Raw genomic sequence first — 11,809 nt, 5'->3', positions numbered from 1 at the left:
ATGTAGTATGAGCGTTTAAGCATAAAGTTCTATATGCTAAATGATGAACATGAGAACTTTGCTCTAGTTCATAAGGATAACTATATTGATAATATGAGAACAAAGACTTATAAGAATTCTTCATATTATTCATACTAAGAATGCCCCGAGAAATCCAAGCTCTCCAATGAAGCTTGCCTTGCTCCAACAAACTACTATAATGGTAAAAGTACAAATGTGAGTGAGAGAGAGCTCAGGTGTGGTGTGTGTTGAGTGAGGGGGATCTCCCCGTCCTCTTATACTACTCCTAGAGGTCGGTTTCGATGGAATATTCTGGAGATCCTCCCCCACACCATCCTTCCCAAGAGTAAAGGAACTACCACGCAAAGCATGGGCCTAAGGGGCGCCAGTAGGGGTAAGGGCACACCCTAGGTGTGGCTGCACCTAGGGTGGGCTGCCTCGGCACTACCTTCGCTTGGTGGGTTTCTTGCTGGGCTAGGAGCGCATCCATGTAGGATTGGGGCCTAGGTTTGGTAGGTAGGTGGGCCTTTCTTCTGATCCTTTGTGTAGATTATGCTTTTACGCTTTCCTGGTTGCGCCTTTTGACCTTATTTCCCATGTATTCTAGCTATATGTCCTATAAAACATTGATTCTCCAATACATGTGGAAATGTGTTAATATAAATAACATATGTGTGTAAGTTATGCTAGTTCTCCTCTTCTTGTGTCGTATTTGGCGGTCGGATTTGGTCGTTAAGGACCACCAACAAAGACGTTCGTTAAAGGAAACCTCACATGTATCTTCTCAATCATCTCAACAAAATGAGTGAATTGCCCGTCCATGGTTGGCTTCCATGTTCTTGTGGGAAACGACAAAAAACTTATGTTGGCGTAGTCTTGTGGTGTTGTTTCCTCTTCTTGTTTTTTGTGTTTTTATTGAAGGTTTAGGCTCTTGGTGCTCTTTTGCTTTTCCTATGGAATGGTTAGGATTTGGTGGATCACGAGTGAACTTACCACCCCTTGTGGTCACTGCAATGACTTTTTCAACGTCATTATTGGGTTGCCCTGGGATTTTCCCTATATTATCCATAGGAATAGCAGCAGCAATCTGAGCTAATTGTGTCGAGAGGCCACATCGATGCTACTGCTGGTGGAGCCTTCCTCTCACTCACTATGGAGCACTTAGCCCATGTGTTGATAGCTTCTTGGTCCTTGTAGAACCACTCTTTTGCCTTCCCCACAAAGGAGAAGGGAAATAGATGGAGTCTGATGATCTTCGTTGTGATATCCTTCATAATGATTGTGTCGCATAGCTCCAGAAAGTGTTGGAGATGCGCATTTGCGTCCTCACTAGGCAAACCATAGAATAGGTTTGCATGCACCATCGTGATCAGGCCCGTCGTTGATGGTCACAAACACCCATTTTGACCATCAACATTTCACCCAAAAGCAAGATAAAGTGAGGTAAATCATCATCACATGTGTCCAATTTACTTTATAATTCACCTAGTTCCACTTGTACTTGGAGATTTATTTGTATGCTAGAATTTTAGCAAAAATGGTACAAAATATGTGCATAGGAGGCAAGTGGACGTGGCAGGAAGGTCAGGACCCACAGGGCAACGTCGACCAATGCCATGTGGTGTCGCCCGACGCCACCGTGGCCCCTGCCACATCACTGGTCCATGGGGTGCACTCTAGAAGGACTCACCAGTGTTGATTCAATGTCGGTTTGATCAATGGCCAAGATGAAGCTGCCTTGGATCCATGAGCCCACTGTTATTGACTTTGAGGGCTAAACCGACCTACAAACTACCTTTCTGACCAAAGCAACTGCCTTACCTTCCATGCAACCACCTTTTAGGAGCAATCAAGGCCCTACGATGCAAAGGCGGTGACATCCAACGTCGGCTGATGCCCAAGGATGTCGCCCGACATGCAAGTCTGCTCCACCGCATTCCTTGTTGGCTTATAAGTACCTTCACTGCCTCTACACACTATAAAAGGGGCAGTGCTGCTCGGTGGAGAAATGTCCCATTCATATTCAAGCATTCCAAGCTTCTCCAAGCTCTCTAGTTTAGAGTAGCTCTAGAGTAGTTGCTTAGGAGTGGAAGTAGAGCTAGAGCGGAGCTTCTTCGGAGTCCGGAAGAGTCTTCTGGGCCTAGTATAGCTCTTTTGTAATTCTTTCATTTATTATTTACTTTATTCAGTACTTTACTTTTAGTACTTTATTCAGTATTATTGCTTTACTTTGTTCAAGTTCTAGTTCATTAGTGTTCATCATTAATGAGCTTAGGTGCTTGCTCTTAGCATTAGTATCAAAGGTTACCTTCTGTTTAGTAGTCATTTGTTAGTACCGGTTCCACCGTCTGGTTAGGGTGCATTGATCTCATTTCATCAGAGCTTGGATTGAAGTAGTAAGTTTATAGATTAAGTTTGGTGCCTAGGCTATAGATTACCTATGGATATGGCTAGGCCTCTGGATAGATTGTGGTAGTTGGCAATTCGTGATAGCCTTGTCCATTCTCTGTATTTCGCCATGATGGATCAAGTTATTAAATAGTAGGGATCATGGTAGACCTTGTCTAGTTAACCCACCTGGTTGGTACGCGGGTTGTGCCACGAAGTACTAAAGAATTCCTCCTAGTCATCTGTTTACCATTGTTACTTAAGATATTGCTCGCTCTCCCACCTAGCTATTCTACCTCTAGTTTAGCTTGTTTACTAGTTCACCCATTCATCCACCCATCCATTTACAACATCAACCACCATTCCATTTACCCACCTAGGCTAAGGACACCTTTTCCTTTAACATACCTAACGATCAATTATAATCATAGCCTCCCGCCTTCCTTTGGAAAAAATATAAATTCAACACTCGGTACACGCCAGGCGAAGTCCTACACTGTAGTTCCGAGCGCTTGCAGAATTCTACCACTAGTCATAAAAAGTACCAACACCTATCTTAAGTTTGAAGTTCTTGTTGGCCATGTCAACAACAGGAACAGAGAACTCACGGATTGTCTTCTAGGCCATCGAGTTATTTGTGGATGGTGCGGGGGTGACAAATTTGGTTGCCGGCGGAGTGGCAGAAGAAGTGGTATGTGACCGGTTCTTCCTTAGGAGTGCCTCTAGGTTCTCTAGGTAGTTTTTTGGCAGGACAAAACCTATCATACACTATCCTGTTTTCATCCACAATAGGAAAAAACAAGCAAGATTAGTCTACATGAACAATGGCTACTAGACATGCATATTATCTTGAACATACACTACTAAATTATTATAACCAGTGCCTTCCCCGATAACGGTGCCAGAAATACTTGTTGTCATTTCTTAGCACCACTACCAGGATTTGTATTTCTAGGTAATGACACCATAAATGTCTTAATGTTATTTCTTAACATTTACAAAAATTATCCGCAAGCGTACAGAATTACCGTGGTAGCATTTCACTCAGAAGTATTCATTGTATCGTTAATTTATATTTTTTCCAAAGGAAGGCATGGTATAAAAGTACCTAGCATGGACATGAACAAGATGACATGCTTGTATAATGAACCATGGCTCATAACAGGGTAAACATGATATGGTTCAAGATATTGTGACACACACACGAGACAATCTCAGAGATAGAGAAAAAATAAAGAATAAAGAATAAAAGAATGGTCCTAAGCTGGAGCAGACATATCCTAATATATGCATGCTAAATCTAGCAGATGATCATTCAAATACATGGTTAAGACTTAGCCCTAAGTGTATAGATGGACGGGGAGACCTTCGAGTACTAGTCTGCCAGTAACCTCTTGAGGCAATTTATGAACTCCTATATGGATACCCTAACGTGGGGGATTACAAGGGACGGACAGGGCTGTTGTTGATGGTCACTAACAGCCATTTTCTCCATTAGCATTTCACCCAAAAGCAAGATAAAGTGAGGTAAAACGTCATCACATGTGTCCAATTTGCTTTACAATTCACCTAGTTCCACTTGTACTTGGAGATTTATTTTTATGCAGGAATTTTGGCAAAAGTGGTGCAAAACAAAGGCATAATAGGCAAGTGGACATGGCAGGGAGGCTAGGGCGCACAGGCCACATCAGTCTACACCACATGGCATCGCCTGACACCACCCTGGCCCCTACCACGTCACTGATCAATGGGATGAACTCTAGAAGGCCTCACAAGCATTGATCAATGTCTGTTTGATCCAAAGGTGGAGGTTGAGCTGTCGAGGATCCATGGGCCCTTTGTCATCCAGTCAAGGGGCCAAACTGACCTCCAAACTGCCTTTCTAATTAGGACAACTACCTTACCTACCATGCAACCGCCTTTGAGGGGCAATCAAGGCCCTACGATGCAAAGACGGTGAGATCCGACTTTGGCCGACGCCCAAGGACATTGCTCGATGCCCAAGTTTCATCCATCGCCTCACTTGTTGGCCTATAAGTACCCCCCACTGCCTCTACACACTATAAAAGGGGTAGTGGTGCTCGGTGGAGAAATGCCCCATTCATATTCAAGCACTCCAAGCTTCTCCAAGCTCTCTAGTTTAGAGTAGCTCTAAAGTAGTCGCTTAGGAGTGGAAGTAGAGCTAGAGCACAGATTCTTCGGAGTCTAGAAGAGTTTTCTGGGTCTGGTATAGCTCAATTGTAATTCTTTCATTTAGCATTTACTTTATTCAGTACTTTATTCTTAGTACTTTATTCAGTATTATTGCTTTTGCTTTGCTCAAGTAATTGTTCATGATTGTTCATCAATAGTGAGCTTAGGTGCTTTCGCTTATTATTAGTATCATAGGTTATCATTTGTTTAGTAGTAAGTTTATAGATCAAAGTAGTTAGGGTGCTTTGATCTCATTTCATCGGAGCTCAGATCGAAGTAGTAAGTTTATAGATTACCTGTGGATATGGCTAGGCCTCAAGATAGATTGTGGTAGTTGGCAAGTGGTGACAACCTTGTCCATCCTCTGTATTCCACCATGATTCGTCTAATTATTATATCGTAGGGCTCGTGGTAGACCTTGTCTAGTTAAACCTCCTGGTTGGTAGGCGGGCTATGCCCCGAAGTACTAAAGAATTCCTCCTAGTCATCTGTTTACCTTTGTTACTTAAGATATTACTCGCTCTCCCACCTAGGTATTCTACCTCTAGTTTAGCTTGTTTACTAGTTCACCCATTCATCCACCCATCCATTTACAACATTCATTTAGCATTCCTAACAACTAACTATAATCATAGCCTCCCTCCTTCCTTTGGGAAAAATATAAATTCGACTATCGGTACTCACCGGGCGAAGTGCTACACGGTAGTTCTGTGCGCTTGTGTAATTACTCCACTAGTCATAAGAAACACCAACAACTGTCATCACCTGCAGCCTACCCCTCAACCATGGAGCACCATCACATCCGAAGATCCCCGTATACCCAAGCACCATGCCCATGTATAGGGAAACTACCCAAATCCCTCTGGGACTCCGATCCTACGGATCGACAAGCATAGGACTCGGGCAAGCTCAAAGGCACGATGAACCGCCACCTCAACTTAGATCTAATTCTTATAATATATGTTGTATGAGCATTTAAGCATAAAGTTTTATATGTTAAATTCATAACATAAGAACTTTGCTCTAATTCTATAACATAACAATATTGGTAAAGTGAGAACAAAGACTTAGAAGAACTCTTCATATTATTCATACCAAGAATGCCTCTAGAATTCCAAGCTCTCCAATGAAGCTTGCCTTGCTCCAAAATACTACTAAAAGTAAAAGTACGAGTGTGGAATGAGAGAGAGCTCAAGGTGTGGTGTGTGTTTTGAGTGAGGGGGCTCTCCCCCTCCTCGTATACTACTCCTAGGACGGTTGTTGAAGAATATTCCTAGGAGATTCCACCCGAGCCGTCCTTGGGAGCATTGATGTGACCACCTTGTGCAACGTGGGCCCAAGAGGCGGCAGCAAGGGTGCGGTCGCACCCCTGGTGCACCCGCCCACTGGTTGCCCCGCCTCACCACCGCCTTTGCCTAGTGGGCCTATAGCTAGGCCTGGAGCGAGTAGGTGGGTTGTTCTCTTGATCCTTTGTGTAGATCTGCTTTACACTTTGTTTGATTGCACATTTTGACTTCATTTTCCACATATTCTGGATATATGTCCTGCAAAACATTGTTCTTCCAATACATGTGGAAATACGTTAATATAAATAACATATGTGCGTAAGTTATGCTAGTTCTCCCTTTTTTGTATCTTATTTGGTGGTTGAATTTGGTCGATAAGGACCGAGAACAATCTCACAATACCATAGTCCCAAGAACAACATGATTCACATCCTTAAAGCTACTCTACGAACAAGAAACAATGTTGACAGAAGAGATAAAGCACCAAAGCCTTCGAGCGATGCAAGGGTCACTCGCCTCAGATGAAGCCTACTCCAAAGACACCATTGAAGGTAGCAAACTTGAAGTTGTAGAAAACATCACCCCATACAAACAAAAAATGGAGAGACAAGAAAGTAGTAAGGAAAAATATTGAAGACGGGGACCTCATCCTCTAAACAAAGCCCAACATAGACACTACAAGCAAGCTCCAGCCAAAATGGGAAAGTCCATACATAGCAAAGGAATAGAAGACCAAGGTCCTTCCACCTTGTCGACCCTAAAGGCAAGTGCTCCACTCATGCATGGAACATCGATAACCTCTGCAGGTTCTATGTTTGAATGTATGGGTGGCTTTGTACAATTATATGTGAAGTCACCCAAATGTTCTTTTATCTTTTCTTTCCTTTTTATACCTTTTCCTATTTCAGGGTCCTATACTCTTTTTTCTCACGAAGGGGGCTCCTAGCGGGGGTGAGGTTTTCAACGAGGCAGGACCTATGTAAAAAAACCCTAAGATATAAAGGGGTACTCTCCCTAAAAAGCAAAGATCAACAAGTCAAAAGCGGAGCAACGAGGCCGCAACATTCAACCAATGCACACGAAGGAGGTCCCCCCCCGACCAACCTCATACAAAAAGTTCACGACAACAGAACGACCTCCATGGCAAATCGCCTGACCTCGACAAAGACCTAACCAAACTCAGGCATCGAGTGTTTCCAAATTCTAAGGCCAAAAGGTCTGGATCCGACGAAGACCTATCAAAGTCAGGCATTGGGATCACAACATCAAAAAAGCTAAACATTCCAGTCCCGACCAAGACCTGTCCACCTCAGGGCAACCTCTACAGAGTGTAAAACTGATATATTAGCCGTGCTCATGGTCAAGAGCATCTTGGACTTCTTTGTGATTAGTGGATCTCTTTGGTTGATGATGGATGGTTCAGATGGTGACTTGGATGGAATCCAAGTGTGGTTATGGTTTGGCTCTCTTAGGAGGTGGTGTTTCACCTAGTATTTAGGTGATAAGGATTTAAGGAAAATTAGGATGTGTCCTTTAAGTGCGTGTCAAACCTTGTAAGCTTTCCTTGTGTTGGCCTCATGTCATACTTTCCTACACTTGCGGGGTACATTTTGATGTTTCACCCTTCTCTTTGTCCCCCTTGCTACCCCACCCAGCTATTCGAACTAGAAGATGGTGTTTCTCGAAGACGCAGTGTCGATGTTAGGCTGGTGTACCCCCGGTCGGCTGCCTATGGGGATGTAGACCTTGCTTGGTACTTTGATGTAATTTTTGTTTTAGACCCTCTTATCATTTTGTAATAAGTATGCTTTTGTAATAAACACTGATTTGTATCATGTAATTGTCCTCGCATGTATGAATAAACAAATCTTGGCATATATGTGATGTGAATTCGGTTTTGTCCTTAAAACCGGGTATGACAAGGACCCGGCGTCGAGCCCAACCGCCGTCGCCCTTGTCGTGCTAGCGCCGCCACCGAGACCCCCCCCCCCCCCCCCACCGGGCCCGTCTACGCATCGGAGGAAGCCCTGCGCAGTTGGCGTCGTGGAGCCGAATCACCCAGCCTGCCTCCGTCTCGCCGGATCTTCATGGGGAGGAGCTTCTACTGCCGCCGCCGTTCTCGCCATAGAAGCCGCCCATGGGCCCTCAGCCAGATCTATGGCGAGCGCTGCCAGAGAGGCCCCGCACGCCCCCTACAGCAGTATATACAACTATAAAACTAAACATTTTCCCCCTCAAAGAGAACGTGACAAAGCACAACTGTTTTTGTATGCTCACTTGAGCCAACCTACCATTTAGCGTTGGATATTAAGTCATTTTCAGGCCAAACCTCTATAAATCAATACGGAAGTCAGATAATATTTAGTCATTGTGATTTGAAATTTGACTTCTTGTACCATACCACTTTAACAAAGACAGAGTATCCTGAGTTAGTGACACAACAAAGCAATCCAACAATGGGCATCGCTCTATCCAATGAATGTACACGTACATGAATTGCATGCGACGAAGCAATGGCGTGTAGCACAATTCCTTGGTACACAAATGGGTGGCAAGTAACTGAAGCAAATTCATAACCGTTGTTGGTTATTAGTTGGTTGTATAAGTTTTTGATAACAAGTTGGTTGTATAAGTTTTTGATAACAAGTTGGTTGTAAGTTGGATATACACGTGACCAGGTAGCCCAGGGGATCTGCACTTTTAAATTCGGCCCCACGCAGGGACCCCTCCTCCCCATCTTCATGGTACCTCTACAGCCTACACACACTACTGCACGCGAAACCCATAGTATAATACCGCCTCAATGAGTTCATCACCAATTGGCAAGTACCTCAAAACAGTCTTCGCAAAGATAGTAGACAATTTCCTCTTGACAATCGCAGTGCCATTCGCCACTGCAGCTGTCATCGTGGGAGCAAGCAGGTCTGATGAGCTCACCCCTCTGCTTCATTCTGTCAGGAACACGGACGTGCTCACAATTGGGTTCCTCTTGGGCACAGCAGTGATCGTACTCGTCATGCGGCGCCCACGGGCGGTGTATCTCATTGACTACGCTTGCTTCCGTCCCCCAAATACCCACCGTGTTCCTTCCGCAGCCTTTGTCGAGCACGTCCAACAAGTCAGCCAGTGGACTGAACGCAGTAAACGTTTCCTGAAACGTCTTTACGAACGTTCAGGCCTTGGTGAGGAAACATGCGTGCCTCTAGTGGGCCACTACATTGACCCGTACAAATACAGCAAGTTTGAGGACGGCCGCGAGGAGGCAGAGATGGCTGTCTTCTCGGCCATTGATGAACTGTTCTCGAAGACAAGCATTGCACCTCAAGCCGTCGATATTCTTGTCACAAACTGCAGCGAGTTCAATCCTACACCAACTTTCTCTGACATGATTATAAACCGGTACAAAATCCGCAGCGACATCCACCATGTCCACTTGTCCAGTATGGGGTGCAGCGCAGGGCTAATCTCGATAGAGCTTGTGAAAAACCTCCTGCAAGCTGCGCCATTCGGTGCAAATGCTTTAGTTGTTTCAACGGAGACCCTCAGTACCAATCCCTACCCGGGAAACGAGCGAGCTATGCTGCTTCCGTTTTGCCTCTTTCGCATGGGCGGAGCTGCAGTGCTGCTGTCAACTTCCCCAAGCATGGCCAGATTCAGACTTAGGTGTATCATGCGTACACTCACGGCTTCAAGTGACCAGTCATACCAATGCATCTACAAAGAAGAAGATGACAAGGGATATACTGGTGTTAATCTCTCCACCGAACTGGTGGCCGTCGCTGCTAGAACTGTCAAAGACAACATGACGTCCATTGCGCCTCTTGTACTCCCACCCTCGGAAAAGCTTTTGTTTGCAGCATCCTTCACCGCACGGAAACTTCTCAATGGGCGGGTAAAGCTATATATCCCTGACTTCCTCTCTGTATTCCAGCACTTGTGCATTCATGCAGGCGGGCGTGCAGTAATTGATGGTGTCCAACGTAACTTCAGCCTATCGGACGAGAAGATTGAGCCATCAAGGATGACGCTACATCGATTTGGTAACACATCTAGCAGCTCAATTTGGTATGAACTGGCATATGTTGAGGCTAAGGGCCGCATGGACAAGGGCAATCAAGTGTGGATGATTGGGTTTGGCTCTGGGTTTAAGTGCAACAGTGCAGTATGGGAGTGCATTCGACCTGTCCACGATGCACATGGACCATGGGCTGACTGCATCGATCGTTATCCAGTGCATATTCCCTGATACGCACAAAGTATACCATAATAAATGGTGGATATGCAACAGCTAACATGCTGTTCCATCCACACGTAGCAGAGATAATGGACATGCATGTAACAGATAGCATGATATTACATCCACAAAGTTACCATAATGATGTATCATGTATGCATAAAAAGCAGGTTTGTTACAAACAACCAAACCTGCTGTAAACTTGGAATCAGGCCCATGAGCAAATACTTCTGCGCCCAACAACTTATATGTATCAATATGTTGCTGATGCAGATATGTGAAAATTAACAACAGTAATGTGTGACTATTTTCAGAAACATATGCAGACCCCCCACCCTAACGCGTCGTCTGTATAGGCGACTCAGGTGGTGATCCATCCGCCGCTCCTCCTCCATGGCCGCCGCCACCGCTCTCTGGATAACTGTGGTGGCGGCCCGCTGTGGCGCCTAACAAGCACTACTGGAAACAGGGTCTTTGCCAAATGCAAACTGCTTTGCCGAGTGTAAAAAATCAGGCACTCGGCAAAGGACTTCTTTGCCGAGTGCCAGGCTCTCGGCAAAAGCGTGGCCCTCGGCATAAGCTGCCCCGCGTAACGGTGTTCGGCCACGTCCTTCTTTGCCGAGTACCTGCTGTTAGGCACTCGGCAAATTTTTTTTTTTGGAAAATACTTTGCGGAGTGCCCCTGACGCTCGGCAAAGATTCAATATTTTTTTTAAATGTCTTTGCCGAGTGCCTAACAGCTTCGGCACTCGGCAAAGGGAGGAATTAAAAATATTACATTTTTTTTGAAATACCTTTGCCGAGTGCCCCTATGAAGGCACTCGCCAAAGAGGAAATTTCTAAAAAAAATTCAAAAATCCTCTTTGTCGAGCGCCTTATTCTTGGTACTCGGCAAAGACCCCCTTTGCCGAGTGCCATGCCCCGGCGCTCAGCAAAGTTATTTTTTTTATTTTTGGCCTATAAATTTTTTGTGTAGCCCTTTTAAAGTACCAGGAACTCCTCGTTAGAATTTGGGGATTTTTTGTGTCTTTTTGATATATTTAGTTACTTTATTTCGTTTACTTGATTTTTTTTGAAAAATATAAATTTGAACTGCACGTGGTACGAATAATGGAATTTAATGATTCAAAAAATGATAGTCATGTTACTGAGTGTAGTGTGAGGCCGTATCTAGGAACGGACCCGAAATTTCAGACATCTTGTTCACGAAACATGACCGCGAACTTGCGTGTAAAGTGTTTTTAAATTCAATAAAAACCAAACGAAGTCCGAAAATCATGAAACTTGTTGAGATGTCGTGATATCGTATGTGGAGGCTATGATAAAAATTTCAGAAGATTTCGTGTATGTTGTCACGTACGATGCGTCACATGTAGAGATGTCCTGGTTTGTAAGCATCGTACGTGACAACGTGCACGAAATCTTCTGAAATTTTTATCATAGCCTCCACATACGATATCACGACATCTCAACAAGTTTCATGATTTTCGAACTTCGTTTGCTTTTTTATAGAATTTAAAAACACTTCGCACGCAAGTTTGCGTTCATGTTTCGTGAACAAGATGTCCGAAATTTTGGGTCCGTTCCTGGATACGGCCTCACACTACACTCAGTAACTTGACTATCATTTTTTGAATCATTAAATTCCATTATTCGTAACACGTGCAATTCAAATTTATATTTTTCGAAAAAAATTCAAGTAAACAAA

General features: G+C 44.3%; 1 protein-coding gene across 1 annotated transcript; it reads left to right on the top strand.

Annotated features, from left to right (window-relative positions):
• The first annotated feature begins 8,626 nt into the window (after positions 1 to 8,626).
• LOC136522244 (3-ketoacyl-CoA synthase 6-like) lies at positions 8,627 to 10,369 on the top strand. Its single transcript, XM_066516049.1, has one exon. It carries the CDS (start codon positions 8,671 to 8,673, stop codon positions 10,111 to 10,113), a length of 1,443 nt encoding a protein of 480 aa, XP_066372146.1. The 5' UTR covers positions 8,627 to 8,670; the 3' UTR covers positions 10,114 to 10,369.
• Positions 10,370 to 11,809: the final 1,440 nt, after the last annotated feature.

The sequence above is a fragment of the Miscanthus floridulus genome, chromosome 18 (assembly GCF_019320115.1).
Source record: "Miscanthus floridulus cultivar M001 chromosome 18, ASM1932011v1, whole genome shotgun sequence".
Taxonomy (NCBI): domain Eukaryota; kingdom Viridiplantae; phylum Streptophyta; class Magnoliopsida; order Poales; family Poaceae; genus Miscanthus; species Miscanthus floridulus.
Note: the sequence above shows the minus strand (reverse complement) of the source record. Positions and strands in the feature narration are given on the sequence as shown.

Excerpts from the sequence above, each read along its gene's own strand:
- LOC136522244 (XM_066516049.1), top strand. The coding sequence starts at position 8,671 with ATGAGTTCATCACCAATTGGCAAGTACCTCAAAACAGTCTTCGCAAAG.